The sequence below is a fragment of the Anguilla rostrata genome, chromosome 2, assembly GCF_018555375.3.
Source record: "Anguilla rostrata isolate EN2019 chromosome 2, ASM1855537v3, whole genome shotgun sequence".
Classification (NCBI taxonomy): Eukaryota; Metazoa; Chordata; class Actinopteri; order Anguilliformes; family Anguillidae; genus Anguilla; species Anguilla rostrata.
The window spans coordinates 40683663-40704974 of record NC_057934.1 but is presented as its reverse complement, the minus strand read 5'-3'; the positions used below and the strand labels follow the sequence as shown (position 1 = coordinate 40704974).

The following is a 21312-nucleotide window of genomic DNA, read 5'->3' as shown; positions in this document are numbered from 1 at the left end:
GGCCCTTATAGGCAAGTGACTGGTGGGGCAGCGGTAAAAGAAGAGGAGAGGGCCTCAAGATAGGATTTTGAAATAGGCCCCCATGAGCTACAGAACATTCCTGTGTGCGTGTATTCCTGCTTGTGTATGTGAGTGTGAGAGAAAGTCAGACAGAAAGTGAGAGAGAGAGAGAGAGAGAGAGTGCCTGTCAGATCCTTTCATCAGCCTTATATTTGCTCTTATGAAATTACCCTAAATTGGATATATTTATCTACGGTAGGCTTTCAAAAAGTTATCTTTTACTGCACAGTGCGTACAGATATACCTTACCATTGTTATTTCAATTCAATTATTATTAGATTCATTGTAACTGAGATGTGCTGCAGTTTTCCAGTGTAGTCATGACAGAAGGGGGGCTGTTTCTCAGGCTGTTTCTTTCCTTTTTTTGCTTCATTGTTTTGCACAAATACTGCATCTGCAATGGTTCAAGAAATGAATTTATTTTATGAGCAGAATTAAAATCAAATAGAGAATATGTCAAATGGAATTTTACATTATTAATTTTTGTATCTACATGTCCATATGTTTACAGATTTAATATGCATGTCAGTATATCTATCCAAATTTCACAGGTCAGAGATTATGTAATTTAGCTAGGTAGATTGATTCTGATACTTCAGTTCTCAGTGCCTTGTCTTCTACCTGTCCACAGAGGAGCCTCCGTCCATCTGTATACTGGTCCTCGCTTGACCTGTTGCTGATGGTGGTGTACAGAGAGTGTGTTGGGCAATGACTTGTTTCTTGGGTTGTGAGAATTCAAACCAGCTTATTAAATGTTAACCAAAAAATACAAAATAAATAATTATACTGCTGAGAATGGAACAGACCACCTGAGAGTGAGAGTGAGTACTGTAGGCATCCATGGAACCACACTGCCCAAGGAATTAAGCTGCATTATCAGGGCTATTTATGAGGTGCAAAAATGGAGATAGATGTGAGAGGTTTCACTCCCTTTTTCATTTTTCCAATGCCTGATAGTCTTCCCTCTCCCCTCCCTTTTTTCTGTCACTTTACTCTTCCTATCCCACACGCTTCTTTCTCACTAAAGCTGTGACCTGCTCAGAGACTGCCTCTTCAAGCAGGGAGCAGGTACTGGTAAGTGCCAATGTGTCCCTTCTCTGTTGGATTTGTATTGTACCTTGCATCTCACAATATATCTACACTCCATGGTATTTAATATTATGTTCTTTCTGCATTATTTTCTGCCTGTCTCCAAGATCACCTCTCTGATTTGATTCATTGTTGCTTTTCCAGAATCTTTCAGTACATTATTGTGAGTATTGAGTTGCACTAAATGTCTATTCTATGTGTGTCTACATTGTTTGTGGCATTCTGTGTGCCTTTCTGAAGTGTACCACAAATGCCTTTATGTTATGCTATACAATGTATAGACATTATTCTTTCCTTTTCCCAACCGTTGTCCTTCATTTGCATATAATGTATGGTACACTTGCGTGGGAAGAACCAGAATGACAGGACTGGTTTGACAGGACAGCTGTGGGGCATGAATGTAAACAAAGAACAGCAGGAATGGAAGAAATGCATTTGCTCATGGTGATTGCTGCACACCAATACTGAGTTTTGCATGAATTAAATGCATGGATAATGCAGTTGAGTAAAGTTGATGCAGTGGAAGCTGTTGAGCATTTTCAAAATGAAAAAGAAAGTAAGCTTTTGTCTTTACTGTTAGAATTTTGGGCTGGCCATGTGATCCAGTAACACACTGTTGCTCTGAATGTGAGCACAACCAATGATCTTGTCTGACCCCAACCTACTTGTACTGACTGGCAGATGACCACACCATTCAATAAAAGCATCATGACATAGAAGTGTCATCAAATGATAAGCGTTGCCATGAAATTCTTGAAAAAGCTCTTTTTGGAAAAGTACCATAATGAAAAAAAAGTATTTTGGAAAAACCATTCAGGATATGGCTCTGAATCTTTGAATGGTGCCCAGAAAAGCATGGACAGTCAGAAATTATTTTGTAAATGCTATGTAAAAGTTGTGTAAGTCGCTCTGGATAATAGCGTCTGCTAAATGCCTGTAATGTAATGTAATGTAATGTAAAATGCAGGAGGAATGCAGGCAGATACCAAGCAAAATTAACAAAAAAAGATCAAACAATTAGAAAACATTTAGAATTAAGGTTTTCACTTAGAACTTGATATCACTTTAAAAAATGTTTTTAATTTCTGTTCCCTGAACCATTTATAATCGCTGTTTATAAATAGCATGTAATCCAAGGTTTATCTGAGGGCTTGAGAGAATGAGTAGCCTACCACAATCTTGAATGTAGGCAGAAAAGTTCAGTCCAGTGGAGGTAGGATTTAATATTTAGTGAAGATAATAAATTGAAGTTTAAAATCAGGACACACATAAGGGATTATCATCCATGATTTATCTCCATATTAAAGGATGAGCAGTAAACTGACATGACTGCAAGCATAGACTTATGAATAACCTTAGATTAATTTTCTATTAACGTGTGCGTGCATGAATGTGTGTGGATGTATGTGTATATGTTTTCATGTAAATGTGTAGGTGCATAAACATATCAATTATTTGAGCACACAAATATGCAAATCTCAATTTTTACAGGACAGTTTCATTCAACCAATGGAATTTGCTTGTGGATTTGTTTATATCCCTCCTCTAATCAATCAGAAATCATCCCAGAAACCAAACCATAATGTTTTTAAGCGTTCAGGTGAGACATTGATTGTTAATGCATATAGTCACTTATCAGTTGATTTTCTAAACCAGTAACTTTTAATTATTGTTTATGAATTTATATAAGTCACTGTGAAGTTCCTTTTCTCTCATTTTCTTTCTACACAGTAAATTCTCCCCTACTCTCTTCTGTTCTCTCTATTTTAACTACCTTCTTTGTTGAAGTCATTGCCATTTATATTGTTGATTCAAAGGACATAACTAATTATCTGTTCATTAATGACATATTTCAAAATGCTACTCTTGTTTTACACTGGAACCCTATTGTTCTTAGCTCTCCTCCCTCCTCTCAAAATACTGCGTCCTCGCACACCTCCTCCTCCACCTCCTGCTTCTGCTGAGAAATCTCACAGGCCTCCAGTTGCCTCCCCAGAAAAGAGAATTTTGGGACAAATGGGAGGAGGTGAAAACCAAAAGAGTACAGGGAATAACCTGCATGTGTATGACAATTCAGCTTTCTTCCTCAAAGCTAAAGCTAGCGACCCTGCCCCAGAGGGTCCAGGGAGGCCCCTTGCACCTCAGTCATCACCAGCAGTGCTCAGAAAAGGTAAGAGACAGAATAATCAGTCAGTGAGTGTAACCTAAACTCTTTGTAGGACCTGACAGCGTACAGCACAGTCTCAGAACTGACACTGAATGGGACTACAATGAGACTGTTCACACAGTTTCTCTCTTCTTCCTCATATAGCTCTTTTACCTCCACCAATCAGGGCCCAGCTGGACAACCTTTGTCCTCCAGCACCTGCTTCACAGGCTCTCAAAGACCTCAATTCCAGCTCTCAAGAGCAGGGGCTGACCTATGACCTTCCCAAGGAAGAACCAAAGATTGAGGAGCATCCATTAGATCCTGAGTATTCATATAATATCCCAGAAGGCAGTGGGGTGGATCTTCTCAGTGTGGCTAACAGAACGTTACCTGTAAAGTCAGGTGAGCTTATGTTTCCTAAATGTTAGTGTATGGAATACTCCAGTGGTTCTCAATCTTTTTTGACCCAAAGACCTCTTGTGTCCATGGTACTGTAATATTCCAGAACCCCCATACAAAGCAAACAAACTTAATTTTCTTTTCCCCTTTCATAGCAAACACACTATGAGAGTGTGACATCTACAGAAAGTGAAGAGGTTATTATATTTATATACTATTAATTGTTTCCTTTGTGTTATTGATTTAGCAGATGTATTACTTAGGTATGTATGTTTTGTGATTGAAGCTTTCAATAACTTTCCATCATCTGAAGGCCCCCCTGGCAGCTCTTTTATTACTAAGTTTTATTAAAAGTAATGACATATGACATTGACTATAGCATTTAATTATATGATGCCAAATGTCATTTATTTTTTGTTGAAATAGCAAAGGCACATTGATAGCTGATTAATTGGCTATTCTCCATATCACACTTTTTGGTTGACATGGGGAGTTTTTTGATGAATGAAAAGTCAGTCTATAATAGGAATTTAAATGCTACCCCACAGGTAAGATTTACCCCACTCTCATTCCAGAGAGTCATGTTTTGCTCTGATTCTAGCACCACCTCTCCCTCCTCGCCCTTCCTTTATGAAGAGATTCCCAGAATACTTAATCCTGTTGCCTAAATCCTCCACGCCTTCCCCTCCCATTGCCCCCCGAGTTGACCCTCACGCCCCAGCCTTCACCAATCCAGGTAAGAGTCAATGTTTTTTTGAGGAGTTGGTTCAATATTCACTGATTTAGGAAAGGGTATATGGATGTTACAACCATACACATGCATGCACCTTTGTCACTGAAACATTTATTCATGGTGTCGGCTGTTTTGGAGAAAGGCCTATCTTGTCCTGTAATCACATCCGCTGTTCTTTCAGTGTGTCCATCACTTAAAGAGCAGCATCAGTATGTTTCCGGCCATATCAGCCGTTGTGTCAGTCTGCACATCACCCACTCACTCAATCAACTTAGTAGCTACAGGAGGTGCATATATCACCTCACAGAAGTGTCAGTCACGGTGTTTAAGTCAGCACTCCAGCTTTTAGGTGAACATGTGTTCTTGTGATGCCAGCTGTGATTAAATGATTCCTTATTCAAATTCTCATTGATGTCAATGAATTATACAGCATCCCTGGATAACCAACCATTGCCAGGCAACCCAAATGTAATTCTTGTTAGTTTGGGGACTCTTGTGACTGAAGAAAATGGTAGGTAAATTATGACTGTGATATTTGTATATATAATGTGTGTGTATGCACATAGTGTGACACTTCCACCCAATGCTTCTGTATAGTACCACATTAATTTTAATTAGTAGTTCAGACTCATTCAAATGATCTGTTAGACTGATGTCTGACATAATATAAATCCAGTATGATGCTGATTGTGTTTTTATTTGTCGAATTGCAGTTCAAACAATGCAGGGTGTGCCCAGCTCCTGCTCACAATGTGGATCCGCCCTGGATTCATATTATGACAACATGGTAATTTGCACCAATTAACATGGTTATTAGAAGAATAAACACAATGAGGTAGATAGCATTTAGCACACATTAAATGTCACAGAAAATAATTATAATAATAATTACAAAGGAAAATCATTTTTTGTGGCCTGTCAATGGAAAACAAAGCAAACAAGTATATGTGTTCCTAACTTTTATATCTCATTTTGTCCCTATTAGCAATAACAAGATTTAACCAACAAAAAATATTTTTGCAAATATTCTGAAACCTGAACCATTTTGATGCAGAGTTTCATTTATTTTTCACACACACTCCTCTTCTGTGTTCTTCTCTCGAGGTGAACAAGTGTTACTTCTGCCAGCCATGGGAGCCTGGGACTCCCCCTTCCTCTGAACCTAATTGTCCTCCAATGGGGTGCCAGGACTGTCTTTTCCTCTTGAACCCTGATGAGCTTGCCAAATTGCCAGCTGAATCACTGCTCATATTCTGTATCGATATCTCAGGATCAATGTCTATAACCTCACAAGTATGCACTGGTCTGTGTCAATCTATGTGGGGTGCCTTTGCTAGGGTCTTACATCTGTGAATTATTGCCACATAATGCTTAATGCTTGAAATCAAAATTTGAAAGTTCAGCTCTAGATTTGCACGACTAGTCTTTTAACCTAAAATTTGATAGTTTCAATCATTTTTGGTTTTTTTAAACACACATCCACATTACTGATTGCCAGTCATAAATCACCAGTCCTTATGGTGTACAATGGACTAGTGAGTATTTCTAATTGAGCATTATCACGCATTGACCAGGTTTGAGATCAATAATATTACCAAATCTTGCTAATTTTATGGTTTATTCTCTGTCTATTGTACTCAGCCTTCTCTCCACTCTCTGTCACAGGTGACTGAAGCTGGGAAGAAAACCTACAAGTCACGTCTTCAGGTGATGTCATATCCTGGTTACTAGGCTTAGAGAACTTATGTTGTCTCTGGGATTGAATGGGTGGAATGCTGTTCTTCTGGCCTTCTTCCACCAGAAAACCTAAACAAATATAACACAACCATACTTGGACATATTATGCTGGTGCTTAAAACTTGACATATTTTTACATACCATAGTTTTCTTATAAAAGTAACTATAAAATATATTAAGCACAATTTCTCTTAGAGAAAGGATTGGTTTAGACATAGCTGGAGGCATTTTTTATTACAGGTGATTGTTGAAAATGATGATGCTTCTGATGGTCATGTAATTGTTTAAAATGATAATAGTCATGATGAAGATGTGATGATGACCCATGTTGATGTCCCCAGTGTGTACAACAGGCAATGGTACAGTGTATTTGCAGTCTGAATGAAAGAAAGCCACAGACTAGAGTGGGACTTATCACTTTCAACAACCAGGTACTGCCTGTACCACATGACAGCATTTGTCCTATTTGCTTATTGTACACTATGTACAATATGTCTTTGTTTTTTTGTGGTTAAAGTCACTCTCTGTTAGTATCTGCCTACTGTACTGTGGCCTGGTACTATACGGTCTATAGCCGTATGTTTGCTCATTTGATGGTGCTTTCTCGTTCTTTTCACCCACATTATCATTTTTCTTTTTCCTGTCTCTTTTTGTATTTTTCTTTGAGGTGACACTGCATGGCCTTGGGGAGGTGCCCACCCGGGTCTTCAAGGAGGCAGAGCTCATTGACAGTGATTACCTGAAGGAGGCAGCACTGAGCTTCCCCCGCCCACTGCCTCTCTCAGAGAGCAGCGAGCACCTGGAGAGACAAATCCAAAGGTACAGAAAGCAACAGCCACAAGAGAAACAGAAAGACCACTAATAAATGGACAAACATGCTTATTTTGAACTGAGCAAACTTTTTTTTTTTACATTTTATAACATTTATGAGGATAGAAGATAGAAATTTATGAGGAAGTGCTCTCATCCAAAAGTAAAAAACAAATAACAAAGAGCAACAAAACAAGAGCAAGTCATGAAACATGATCAAACTCAGAAAAAGGACAACAATTAACTAGCAACTAACAAAGGTACCAACAAATGAACTGCATTAATGGAAATATTAATGATAATAGGAGTACAACTCTACTGTATTGGTGATAGCTGGTTTGTCAGTTAAGATTGAATGTGTTGAGAAATTTCTTCCCCTGCCAATCAATTATTCAAAGGAAGTTAAAATTGCACAAACCAGGAAGGCATTTAAACACACAACATATAAACAATGAATGTAATGAGCATATGCTACATAATCAAACAGTTATTCCATCTTGACATAAAAATCCATAGTTCTGTGCTTGAGATAAGAGATGCAGGGGTTGAAGCAGGACAGGAAGGCTTTAAGAGATGCAAGCCTACAAGATCTTTGGAGAAAATCTCACAAATGCGGCACAAATATCTGAATTATAGAGTGATTTGATGTAAGTGAGATAAAATGCGATAAATTAAAAGTTTTCCTAGAAACAGCTGATTTAATGAGAAATCTTGATTGAATTCAGATTATTGTCAGAGGAAGAACGGGAGGTGACTTTTTGGGAAGATCAACCAATGTCTGCTATACTCATGTTTGAATTTTTACTGTTCTGTCACCTTTAGGCTTACAGAGAGTGGAGCCACAGCCCTTGGTCCAGCAGCACTCATTGCCATAACCATGGCCTCTCGAGAACCTGGGTCAGAGGTTAGTTTGTGCTGGTCCACATCTCTTATCTGGTTTTCTGGTGTTCCTTTCCCATGTTCAATAAATATATCTATTTCGGCTGGAAATCTGGGAATATTGTTTGCTCTTTCACAAAAACGAATGAGATAAACGGTATATAGATTATGATGACTGTGGTTGGAAATTCAAGTCAGTGGGGAAAGTTAAGATTCTCTCCTGTAGGTGGTCATCTGTACAAACGGCAAGGCCAACACAGAAATGGGGAACCTCGATGTGGATGATAAGGACCCTCATTCACTGATGTCCTCCACCATCTTCTACCAGGACCTGGGGGAGTATGCTGTTAACCAGGGGTCAATAACATACTATTCTCACTATCTCAGATGTATCAGCAGGATAAATGGAGCCAGTGCAATGATACACAGTGGTAACAGCCCTAAGCTAAGGCCATGATGTAACCAACAATGCCATTTGGAATGACTAAAAGTACTGAGGCAGATGCACTATGACTTCCATGAGGGAAGGGGCAGGAAGACGCTGCCCATCTAATAAAGTATATTACCTCATCAATTCTCTAGAATAGGGAACTCTAAAATTAGAGAACTGTAGTAACCCACCGAAAAGGTCCTAGTTATAGCATTATAATGTGGCCAAATTCAGCCACAGTATGTCAAGCCCTGACTGTGTAAACCACTAGCAGAGCAGATAATATCACACCATCTAGCTTGGAAGTGTCTCATTAATTATTATGCATTTTGTAGAGAACAAATCCAGTTATGCCATGGTGACTGACAAGCACTTTTGTGCAATCTTGCTCTTGCTTGATTGCTTGTGCCTGATACACACTCCAGGCACAAAATTGTAGAAGAAGGAGTTTGTCAGAGTTAGGAAAAATTTGTTGGAGGATGTATTATCAAGTGTGTAATTGATATTTAATTTGAGTTTTTATAACCCATATTATAAGGTAATACGGTTTTGCTCCTAAGGTGAAAATCTTTGTTTCCGTTAGGGAACAGAAAGGGAACTTTCTACCTTTTCTACTGTTAAGCACTGGTTAGCTAATTCTGCCACCTCCTTGCTGTTGTTTGTTTTGTGTTTTTCGTACTCTCAGGACTAATCCTAACTGTTGTTAGATAATTTGCCACTGTTGTTAAGTTGCTAACCTTAACAAGTTTTTTATAACCCAGTTCAGATAAATTTAGGTTGTCCTAAGATCTAAATAAAATATAACCTAGTACAAGGTTATTTTATTCAGTTAATGCCATTTATAAAAATCTAAGTTAGATAATTATAATCCACTTGATTTTGCACCTGGTTGTTCTTTTTCATGTCATTAATTCATTGCGTAACATTAGTTAAATGTGCCTTGTTTTGCCCTTCCGGTTTCTGCTACTAGCTGTTCAAAGCCACCTAATGCATTTCTAAGTCCTGGTCTTAGTGTCTTCGTCTTTGGAGTAACTTTATCTAGACATAGAGAGAGATAGGGACATAGTCAGGGGATTAAAATGTGGCCAAAGCTGTGTTAAGGTTGCAGGATGATCGTACTTCTGGACAGCAATTTCCTGGAGGAGTTCGTCTGCCACCGTTTTTAGCTTATTGAGCACCTTGACAGCAAGGTCCTTAATCTTGAGGGCCAGCTTGCTGGACTACACATTTCACAATAGTTAGACTTCCAGGAACTAACTTGTACATTCTTCAAAGAGCTGGGGTGCACACCACGGCTGGGAAGGGGTTCTTTGGAGGTCTCTGAAAATGCTATTATCAATATCTCTGACCACCTCACCTCTTCGCCTGGCATTTTGCTTGTAGCACTTGAGGGTGCATCCTCAACGGAGGTGTGGGTGCAGTGTTGCCAATTTAGCGACTTAGTCGCAAGATTAGCAACTTTGACCTTTAGCGATTATCTGCTCAAGATTCTGCACTGACCTATTCTTGCACAAACCCTTTCCCTAAGCCTGCTTTATCTAGCGACTAAACAACAATTAGTACTGCGCGGGCATGCTTTACCATTACTCGTTTTTTAATATATGCAAATGATTATGTGGTGACGTCATACATATGCAAATTAACGTATGACATCATCTAGCGACTTATAGAGGAGGCCTTAGCTACTTTCCATAGAACATAGTTGGCAACACTGTGTGGGTGTGGTTGAGGACAAAGGAGTGGGGTTCACAATCACAGAGTCTACAAGGGCCGCAAAATCATACATAGTATGCCTTTAAAGGATCTTGTTGGTCTCTAATAGCTTACCTTCTAAATACAGTATTGCAATGATTTCTTGTTTATCAACAAGAATCTCTTATAAAGGTGCGTCAATTTATGCTGTTGTTCTGTGTGATTTCACAGTGTAGCTACGTCCATGTTATCTGGCTAACCTGCTAAAACCTGCGGTTTCACTTGTTTGGATTTAAAACTCTGTTGCCCTGGCAGCAACTTTTGGCTGAATTGTGAACTTGCTTCGTGAAACTGAAAAACCGAAAGTTTATGCCAAAATGTAAACCAAGTAAGCCACTGTGGCATGGCTCGGTTTGTGGGAGAAGTTCAGGGCAATCAAAGGACCACACTCACTGGTTAAGTGGGCAGTGGGCACATGCACTTAGAGAGCATTACCAATTAGAGTCCTGGTATTTAAAGTGTGCCCTGTTCTCCGGTAGGAGGCCGAGACTGGGAGCTCATGCCGAGAGCGCGGTTATGATTTTTGGTTCGTTTTATTTTTGGAGTTTTGTTCGAAGAGAGGAAAGAAAAAGAAAGCAATCCACCACAGAAAAGCTGGAGGAGCTGGTGCCGGCTGGAAAGCGGGCCAGCTATGGGCAGCACATGGGAAAGTGGTCATGCCGTTTTACTTTCTTTTGTCTTCGTTATTTTAGCTTGTTGTTTTAGTTTATTGTTTTTGCCTGGAACTCGTGAGGGGGAAGGCTACAAGTTGGCCGTCTCTAGAAGGTTTTCTTTTTCATCTTCAGCAGGCGGTAACCTGGTCATTGGAGTAAGCGTGCATCTCTCTCTCGCTCTCTCTCTCTCTCTCTCTCTCTCAGGATACTTGTATCAGTGTTGTCTATAGAGGGAACAGACTGTAGACTGCATGAACTGGGGAGACTAGCTGACAGAACTGGAGGGAAGGTAAGACCTCATTCGTGTCCTCTGCTCCCAATTCTCCCTTCTTAGATTGTGAAAGCAGATTTAAGCTTTGTGATTGGGCATGTCCTGTCTCTTCTCTCAGGTAGTGATTGCCAATCCAAACAAACTGCAAACAGAGCTCCAGCAGGTGTTGGAGAGCAGGATAGTGGCCACACACTGCAGTGTTACCTTGCTGCTACCCACCACACTGTGAGTGAAAAAGGATTGTTGTACAGCCATTATATATGGGGGGTTCTATAGCTTTTTCGACCAGCTATTACCTGCCTTTTATTCTCACATTAACGCAGGGTGTTCTTGTGTTTCCTGATTTCACTCCATTCCTTTGTTTTCATAAACAACATGTGAAATTCATATGAACTTTGATCAAATGTATTATTGGATTGTTTATGCAAACATGCAACTGAAACTTTATCACCAAAAGTATCTGGACACCCCTTAGTCTGAGACTGTTTTTCATGATTTGAGCTAGGCCCCTTAGTGCCAGTGAAGGCAAACCATAATGCTACAGCATATGATCACATTCTAGGCGAAGGCCCTTGCCTGTTTCAGCACGGTGTACACGGTGAGGTCCATATAGAAATGGTTTTGTCAAAAGGCATGGAAAAACTTGACTGGCCTGCATAGAGCCCTGACCTCAGCCCCATCCAACACATTTGAACTGCGAGTCAGGCCTAATCACCCAATCAGCGCCCAACCTCACTAATGCTCTTCTGGCTGAATGGACGCAAATCCCTGCAGTAATGCACCAACATCTTGTATAAAGCCTTCCCAGAAGAGTGGAGGTTGTTATAGCAGAAAAGGGTGGACCAACTCCATATTAATGGCCATAATTTTGGATGAGATGTTGAATGCCCGGTGTCCACTTACTTTTGACGATGCAGTGTATTATTGAAGAGATTTAACCCTAATTTAGAGTAGGACCAGTTGAGTTTCTGTGAAAGGGTCTATTCATATTCTGTAAACATATTTAAGGATGAGCTATATTTCAATATTGAGAAGTGCATGTTGAAATCCTCCATACTTATAAATTTAAGTGATACATTTATGTATGTGTCAGTGTACGAGTGTGTGTAAATTTGTGTGTCCTTGTATTTATACATCTATACGCATACTGCAGGCTAAGGCTAATACTCTAACTGTCTGTGCCATCTCCCATAATGCTTTCTCTGTTTCCAGGACTGTGAAAGGAGAGAGGGAGCAGGGACACAAGGCGATCAGGGAGGTGGGGAATGTGACTGCTGACAAAGAGATCACCTTCAGGTTCCGAGCAAGCGAGCAAGACACACAAAGTTAGCATGACTGTTCAAGACCAGACTGTGCTTTCAGTACTCTATTTCTCTGATGGGCTGTCTTACAAGTTACTAGAATATGTTTTCTTTTTCCTTCTTAGTCCTGCTCTCGGGTGGCTGTGTGTTCGTTCAGTTGCAGATCAGATACAGAAGGATGGATGGACAGACAGTGCTCAGAGTTCTCTCAGTAGACAGGAGAGTAACTCAGGATAGGTGAGTGGCTGACTGCAGTTCCCTGAGTCTTCCATGGTTTATAGTTTGCTGATGTGTTTTGGTAGAGGTGCCCGTAAGTTGCACAAATATTTTATTTATCTGACCTGTATTTTTCTTACTGTCATTGTTGAGGGAGTGTACTATATAACCTTTGGGCAGTCAGTGGGTGTGGGGTATAAAAGATAGAACCCTCCAATAAAACTCTTCTTCTGAAGTTTCTTCAATTCCCACACAATTCATGCATTCATTTGTCCTCTCTGTCAGCTCCCAGGTCCTTTTCTCGCTCTCTTTGTCTATACTTCAGCTCAATGCCTCCCAGTCCTGCGCTGCATTGGCTGTAAGAGGCCGTTATAAGGATGCTCTGAGTGAGGGGGAGACTCAGAGGAAACTGATGGAACGAGCATTGTAAGTTGTCAGAGTAAAGACATTGACCTTTACACAGGACACTTGCCTTTGTGGATGTTGTAACAATAATAATAATAATAACAATAATAATAATAATAATAATAATAATAATAAAAATAAAATCTTGGGTTGCACTTGATTCCTTTCCAGATATTGATATTGAAATACAGATTATCGTGATGTTGTGTGCCATGCTGGACACCAAACCCATTGAGATTTATTTGAGAATTATTGATACAACATTTCTAGAACTTGTACTGGGGGTTGATCTTTTTCATTTCTTAACAAAAAAAAAAAGTTCACAAATCAGGACTTATTCTCTGTGAAATGAGTGTTCAATTGTTCAAGAGCACACAGTTGAACATTGACACAGAACGACAGGATTTCCTATTTCCCTAGCAAGTTCCCAGCTCAGGTTTTGCGATGTGAAGTTCTTGCATGTTGCATTCTCTTGTGAAAGGAGTTGGTGCACAGAAGAGATTGTGTTTTTACCTGTATTAGTTTGATGGAAGCCAGATTGAAAAGTTGCATAAAATTATGTGGATTTAATTCAAATGAAGTTGGATGGCCACCACATGCTTCATGATTTTGGAGAGGAAGAGGGGATTTAAAATAGGCCTGAAGTGAAGTCATCTGAAGCAACAGCGTTTTTGAGGATAGGACTGACATCTAGTACAGCAGCACCAACATATTCTCTGTGTGTTCTAATCATGTGCATTGTGTGTAGAATTTTAACAGTGCCCCTCTCATTTATTATGACCATTGTGACGCTTTATTTTACAGAAACCAAAATATGGTTACATAGTCTATTTCCCAATTTAAACTACAGATGGTGCTATTGTTTAACTTTTATAACAGGGCGCTGAATGTTTTACTTGGTAGGACATAAAAAAAATAATCTTTTGTGTCCCAGAAACCACATGAGTAGTCCTGAAGAGAAACAACAATACACACAGTGGGTGGAAAATATGGCTCACATCTACGACAATATACAAAACTACAAAGGGGTGAGTCCATCTATCACATTGCATGCAGCCACGCAAAGCTTAAGTGATTGTCTTACCAAAAACATATTCAGACACAACATTATATCCCATTGTATTTCTGTGTCTAGGTGGTAAACGTAATTTGACAGCCAGGAGTAGGATCTGTTATTTTTGCTATAGACTTATGACAATTGGATTTGAGATCAAAGAATGAAAATTGGAGGAGAACATAAAAACAGCTTCTACTGTAAAATGTAAATATGTGAAAACGTATATGCCATTAAAATGCCTAAGAAATAAAAACTTACTTCTGTACTGTTGACTCATATTCATCTTTTTATCTCAAACCAGAAAGTATTTTAGCAAAAATAACAAATTTCACCCTACCATTAACGTACTTTTGGAAGGCACTATATATTGTCATTTTCACACATAGGAAATATTGTACTTTATTGGTGACTCAATGGAATCAACAAAAATAACAAATTATAAATATATAAAATATTGAAAAAAGAAACTGGTGTCACAATTGTTCCAGTTTAAAACCTAACTGTGCTTAGTGGTATATTTAGCCATTTATGTATTTATTGTACCCATTATCTGATTTGATTCATCCTTTCTTTGACTTCCCTGGTGTTGGATGACAAGGGTGTATTTTACATGCATGTTATCTTATTTTTATACCCTAGTGAAACTGGAAGTGATCGAAGGTCACAATACAGTTCCTTAAGACTGAGATGAACTTAAATACTGTGCTGTGGAAAAGTATTTGCTTGCTTTGTATTTGTTTGAGGAATCTTTGGTGTGGGAAGCCTTCTTTTGCTTTGATTTATTTAATGAAAAGTTAACAAACACCCATATCACACAAAGTATTTGCCCCTTAGTTACTAAATCAACTAGTTAACCCAATTTCATTCATAATCAGGCTTGATTGCAGCCAGCCCTGTTAAATCTCACTCATATAGATCTTTACCATCAGAGTGAAGTAGTCACCACAAAGTTTCCAGCAGCACACTATGCTACAATCAAAGGAAATTCCAGAAGAGATGAGCAATAAAGTTGTTGAAATATATCAGTCTAGAAAGGGTTCATTCATAAGGCTCTAGGTCTCCACTGAACCACAGTGAGAGCCATTATCTCCAAATGGAGAATGGTTGTGAATCTTCCCAAGAGTGACCGGCCTGCAAAAACTTCTTCAAGGGTGCAACGATGACTCATGCAGGAAGTCACAAATGATACCAGAAGAACATCCAAAAAAATGCAGGCCTCCTAACCTCAGCTAAGGCCAGTGTTGGGTTGACTCCACAATAAGAAAGAGTCTGGTCAGAAATTGGATTCTTGGGAGAATAGCAAGGCGGAAGGCACTGCTTACCAAGAGAAACAGCAGTGGTCCTCTCACATTTGCAAAAAAGTACCTTGATGATCCACAAAGCATTTGGGATAATGTTCTATGGACAGATGAGTCAAAAGTGAAACTTTTTGGATGACACAGGTCCCATTATGTCTGGTGTAAAGCAAATACAGCATTTTACTGTAAGTACATCATACCAACAATGAAACATGGTTGTGGTAGTGTGATGGTGCGGGGATGCTTTGCTGCCTCAGGACCTGAACAAATTGCTGTTATTGATAGAACCATGAATTCTGCTCTGTATCAGAAAATTCTTAAGGAGAATGTCCAGTCATCCGTCCGTGAGCTGAAGCTGAAGCATAATTGTTTTACGCAGTACGACGATCCAAAACACAAAAGCAAGTCCACATCTGAATGGCTGAAAAGAAACAAAATTTAAGTTTTTGAGTGATATAGTCACAGTCCTGACTTGAACCCAATAGAGATTCTGTGGCAGGAGCTGAAATGAGCAGTTCATGCTTGAAAACTTACCAATTTGTCTGTATTAAAGCAGTTCTGGAAGTGAGGGTGTGTGGGCTAAAATTCCTTCACAGCAGTGTGAAAGACTGATATCAAACTATAGGAAGCATTTGGTTGCAATTATTGCTGCTAAAGATGGTTCAACCATCTTTATTAAGTTTAAGGGGGAAATTACTTTTTCACAGGGGAGATATCGGTGTTTGATAACATATTTAATTAAATAAATTAATTAATAATTGTAAACATGTGTTTTGTGTTTACTCAGTTTCCCTTTGTCTAATATTACATTATATCTAAAGACCTGACGGTGGAACACAAAGAGTGCTTATGCACACATAGTAATACTTCTGTTGATGTGGATGGCATCACTCACTGCTGGAAAATTAATCATACTACTTGACCTCACTTTGTCCATGTGCCCTTCCCTTCATTGTGACAAATATGCAATGGTAGAAGAAATCAGGAAGGGGGCAAATAAATTTTCACTGCATTGTATTTAAGTTCATCTCAGTTTTAAGGAACTGTATTACTTTTTCACAGCCTTCTAAGTAGAATTTTATTGTACATTTATGGGTGCCAATAATTTTTTATACCTATGGTTTTGAGAAAAATAGTATTGCTCAATAAAACAACCTTTTAAATTAAAGAATAGGTGCAGTTCTAAAATGTGTTGTTTATTTTATACCTGCCTTTTCCCCTCAATTTCATTAGACTGTTGGTTCAATTTTGTCTATGAACTATACCAGATACCAGAAATAGCCATACATACATAGCACCTCCTTCAATGATGCACACTGTTAACTGCAAATATTGAAACAGTATTCACTCCTAATACTCAAGTGTAGTTTCTGTAATAAAATGCATTATTAATAGTACTGCAACAATGTTTACGTGATGCATTCTGTTATTTAATTGTTTATATTCACAGCATTCATAAATAATTAATTTTTGTTCATAAACATATATCTCTCTGTCCCCCAGAACAATTCTGGTTCCATTACAGACACACAGGTAATGAACACTACTTTATGGTTCTACATGTGTGTACCTTTTGCACACACAAGCATGCACATTGTTTTTGTTTTGTGTTTTATTATGTATGTTCATCTACAGTATCTGTTTTCAATGGTGTGTGTGTGTGTATGTGTTTGTGTGTGTTTATGTGTCTCTGTGTTGCTGCTTTATTTAGCTATAGTTCTGTATTGTATGTAGTGTGTCTGTGCTGTGCTCTAGGAGTCAAATTTGCATGGAACAGTATGAATGATAATGTGCTTGAGTTGTCTATTACTGGTCTACTTGTCTAAAGGACACCCTCTGTCCTAGGTTTCGGACCAGCTTGTAATCATGTAGAGCTACCTGTCTACATTTTATGTAAATAAAGAAACCCTTTGCCCTTTGGTAATCTCTATTACAAATAATAAAATTCTCGGCCTGTCTGGTTGGATGACATTCTGACTGTATTTACGGTTTGTTCCCCTATTAGTCCCAACTGTCTCAGCTCCAGATTGCAAATTACTGTCTGATAGCCCTATGAAACAATACGACTGAGCAAGGAGGGGCTCTGAAACTCATCCACAGAGGCAGAATTAATGTGCCTTTTTAGTGGAGACTCTTTAAAGGGGGGGTTCAATCAAGAAAGTGGCTCAGTTCAAGGTTTCAGTTAACCTAATTAATGAGAATGTCAAGACAGCGTTGGAGTCAGCGGGGCCCCCTGGTGGGTGCAAGAGAGGGCTATAGTTCAGCGCAGGGAGATCTGTAGCATCCAGTCAGGACACTGGCTGTGTGCATGTCACATTTTAACTCCTGCCTCCCCCATCAGTCTCTCACTGATACAGGTGCAGCACTTCTTTACGGAATGAAGAATGGCAACAGGAAGTCTGTTTCATTGAAGAATGGGACCAAACCAAAGATGTGAAAATAATCAATCTTCATTTCATTAAAAGATATGATGAGGTGTTGTTGTGAGAAGAAAGGTTTATTCGTACAGCTATATCACAATAGGGAGGTGAAGCAGAAGTTTCGGAAATAATACTTCCAGTATACTCTCCCCTATGAAATAGAGCAGCAAAAGCTAAATATAAGCAAACTCTACGTAATGTTTAAGCCTGGGTTCAAAGTATGTGTTTCAGGGTTTAAATATATTGCTATATGCTGAGTACAAGAGAATTTTAATTATTATTAAAACACCCCATTTTGTGTTTTTAGGTTGCCGAGGTATTCAAAAACTTCCTCTCCCATATTGCTTCCCTTTTCACATCACATCGGCAGGGGTGTTTGTAGTAATCTGTCATCCCAATCCGCACGCATTAAAAAAGTCACTCACAATTTCCCAAATTAAGTCGTTCTTTGACAGAAGTCTGTCATCGGTAGCCTTATAATTTTGTGGTGCAGAAAGATTCAATACTTCATTTGCTTTTATGAAGTTGTCGCTCTTGCCATCTATGATGAAATGTGCTAGCATAGCATGTAGTAATATACCGGAAATGCCGTTTGGCGAGAACTTCGCTTAACCTCCCTATGGGCTATTGTATGGCATGAAGAGCAGCACTGACTGTGGAACACAAAGAGTGCTTATGCACACATAGTAATGCTTCTGTTGATGTGGATGGAATCACTCACTGCTGGAAAATTAATCATACTACTTGACCTCACTTTGTCCATTTGCCCTTCCCTTCACCCGATGTTCAACAATCTGCCCAAGCTGTATGCATGCGCTTGTGTCTTCAGCTTCCCTCCATTTTAATTACTAACATGTCCCCTCATCCCCTGTCCCACTCACTTACCTCCTCTCACCTCATGTCTTTGCTCCTCCTCTTTACTCATCTCTTTCTACTCCCTCCCTCAGTCTCAGTCTAATAATCAGAATTAATTAACAGATGTCAAATTATTGTCCATTAGCTTAACAAACCAAAATTGGTACAACAAGCATCCCTCTTTCCCTTTTCACTTCCCCATATGCCTATATATTATGTGCTCTTCTCTATCTCCTTGTCTCCTGGCATTTGCCACTTGGTGTATCTGCATAACTCAACCCCCACTCCAGTCCCCCATTTCTGCTCTCTCAAGTAGGCACCATAATGCTTGGGAAAAAGCATATTTTCTTTCTTGATTTGGCTTGGTAATCCACAATTTAAGTTTCATAATCAAAATTCACATGTGGTTAAAGTGCACATTTCCGCCTTTTATTAAAGGGTATTTTTATACATTTTGCTTTCACCATGTAAAAATTACAGCACTTTTTTCTGCATAGCCCCCATTTCAGGGCATCATAATGTCTGGGACAAAAAATGAAAGTAGTCATGTTTAGTCCTTTGTCGCATATCCTTTGCATGCAATGACTGCTTTAAGACTGGGACCCATAGCCATCATCAAGTGCTGAATTTCTTCTCTGGTGATGCTCTACCAATTCTGTTCTGCAGCCATCTTCAGCTCCTGCTTGTTTCAGGGACTAGTTTCCTTAGGTTTTTTCTTCAGCATATGAAATGCACATTCAATTGGATTCAGATTGAGTGAATGACTTGGCCACTCAAGAATTTTCCAGTTTTTGGCTTTGATAAGATGCTTTTATACACTTCTGGATTAATTCTGCTGCTTATATCAGCAGTTACATCATCAATGTGAGTAGCTGTGGCAGCCATCCATGCCCAAAGCGCTGCTTTGAATATTGGGCAATTCGTTTTGGCCTCCACACGTTGCTCTTGCCATCACACAGATACATGTCAATCTTGATCTCCTTTGTTCACAAGACCTTGTTTCCAGAACTCTGCAAGCTCTTTTAGGTATTTCTTAGCAAACTGTAACCATCCTGATTTTGCAACTACTGTAGCTAGTAGTATTCATCTTGCACTGTAGCCTCTGTAGCATATGTAGCTTCTGTTTGGGATGTCTTCTGTGAACAGTAATCACTGACACACCTATACATGCCTCCTGAAGAGTGTTTCTGATCTTTTGGATTGGTGATGGGTAGTTTTTTTACTATTTTTTACTTTTTTTACTTTTTTACTGTAGTGAGACTTCTTTGATCATCAACTGTAGAGGTTGTCCTTGGCCTACCAGGCCCTTTGAAATGACTGAGCTCACTAGTGCTGTCTTTCTCTTTATTGGTGATCCAAACAGTTGATTTTGGTAAGCCTAAGGTTTGGCCTATGTCTCTGACTGTCTTTTTTCTTATTTCTCTGCCTCATAATGGCTTGGATTTCTTGATACAACTGGTCCTCATGTTGACAAACGCTGATAACAGACTCCAAAGGCTATCAAAAGCCTAGAATCAAGACTAGATACTGAAAGCTCTCTTATACCTGCACCAAGGAAGCAATTGAACACACCTGACTAATCAGAAATACTGTGAAGCCAGTTGTCCCAAATGTCCTACTATAGTGCTGTGAAATAGTACATATAAAAAGTGCTGTAATTCTACATGGTTAAACTAAAATGTAAGAAAATACACTGTAATAAAATGCCAAAAAAACAAAAACAAATATGTTTGTCCCAACCATTATGGCACTCACTGTATGTACACTGTACACACACACACACACACACACACATAATTTTTTTGTTAATTATCATTGCAGTACCCATATTTCTTCCCAACTTCCAAATCACTCTCAATGCAAAGTGCTTTATTGGCTTGATGGCTGAGCAGCACTGCCAAAACTGAACAGTTTTTTTCATAATACATTAAACTGGGCACTGCAACAGTAGGGCAATTTCAAAAGGGGAATTTAATGTACAGGATGTAATGCGGATAAGAACATACTGCCAATACCAACAGAAATGGAGCTATATCCTCAGTAAAGTAGAATTGTGGTACGTGGTCTCTGCTATGTAACCATCTCCTCTGTTGCTTACATTATCAGTTACCATAGTGATCACAGGACATAACTGAATTTAATATTAGATGAAAACATATAACCGACTAAATGCACAAACCCAGTAGGTCATGACTCCACATGCACTGAAGTAATAAGAGTAAATCTGACTAGTGTGTGGAGAGGAGCCTAATGGCACTAAAGGCCAGCGCAGTCACTTCATACATGGCCCTCAGGGTATGTTAAGCCACAACAGATTGGGCAACCACTCCTGTTCTGGGCATCTATCTGTTCGTGTCCAATAAAATAACATTCCTTGGTCGATTTCTCTTTCACGCTCTCTCTTTTTCACGCTGTAAGTGTTCTAATTTCAGTCAGCCTACTCCGCTGAGACTGAAAACCTGTGCCTTGTGAACATCTGCTTTTAAAACGAGAGCTTGATCCAAGCTGTTTGAGCTGTTTTGAGCTTAGCATCTGAACACAGAGTATTGCCATTGTTATTAAAAAAAAGATTTTCCTCCAGAAAGTGAATGCCATTTGGAAATATTTTTCTTTTATACCCTAGGCAATCTTTTAAAAATCATTATCTACTTTGTCACATTTGCGTACTTCAAAGTATTTATAAAATATAAGAATAAACACATCTACAACGGAATTAATTTCCTCCTGTTTGAAATTAGATTTGAAGGCGTATTGCTTCATACTAATATCTTCCACAGCACGATGTCAAGGGAAGAATG

At 39.1% G+C, this 21312-nt stretch overlaps 1 protein-coding gene across 3 annotated transcripts; it reads left to right on the top strand.

Moving 5' to 3' along the window:
- The first annotated feature begins 971 nt into the window (after window positions 1–971).
- On the top strand, window positions 972–17715 carry LOC135248033 (circularly permutated Ras protein 1-like). Of its 3 annotated transcripts, none has more exons than XM_064322146.1 (21): window positions 982–1312; window positions 2641–2749; window positions 3047–3319; window positions 3461–3700; window positions 4299–4433; window positions 4861–4941; window positions 5144–5217; window positions 5535–5723; window positions 6096–6137; window positions 6509–6598; window positions 6835–6986; window positions 7800–7881; window positions 8083–8195; window positions 10896–10980; window positions 11081–11187; window positions 12175–12287; window positions 12389–12500; window positions 12765–12905; window positions 13819–13912; window positions 16743–16772; window positions 17581–17715. In XM_064322146.1, exons 2-21 carry the CDS (start codon window positions 2659–2661, stop codon window positions 17674–17676), a joined length of 2340 nt encoding a protein of 779 aa, XP_064178216.1. In that variant the 5' UTR covers window positions 982–1312; window positions 2641–2658; the 3' UTR covers window positions 17677–17715. The 3 variants fall into 3 exon arrangements, 2 of the variants coding, with proteins under 2 accessions (XP_064178216.1, XP_064178215.1); XM_064322145.1 differs by having other exon boundaries at window positions 8083–8213; XR_010328356.1 differs by lacking the exons at window positions 16743–16772; window positions 17581–17715 and having other exon boundaries at window positions 972–1312; window positions 8083–8213; window positions 12805–12905.
- The last annotated feature ends 3597 nt before the right edge of the window (window positions 17716–21312 follow it).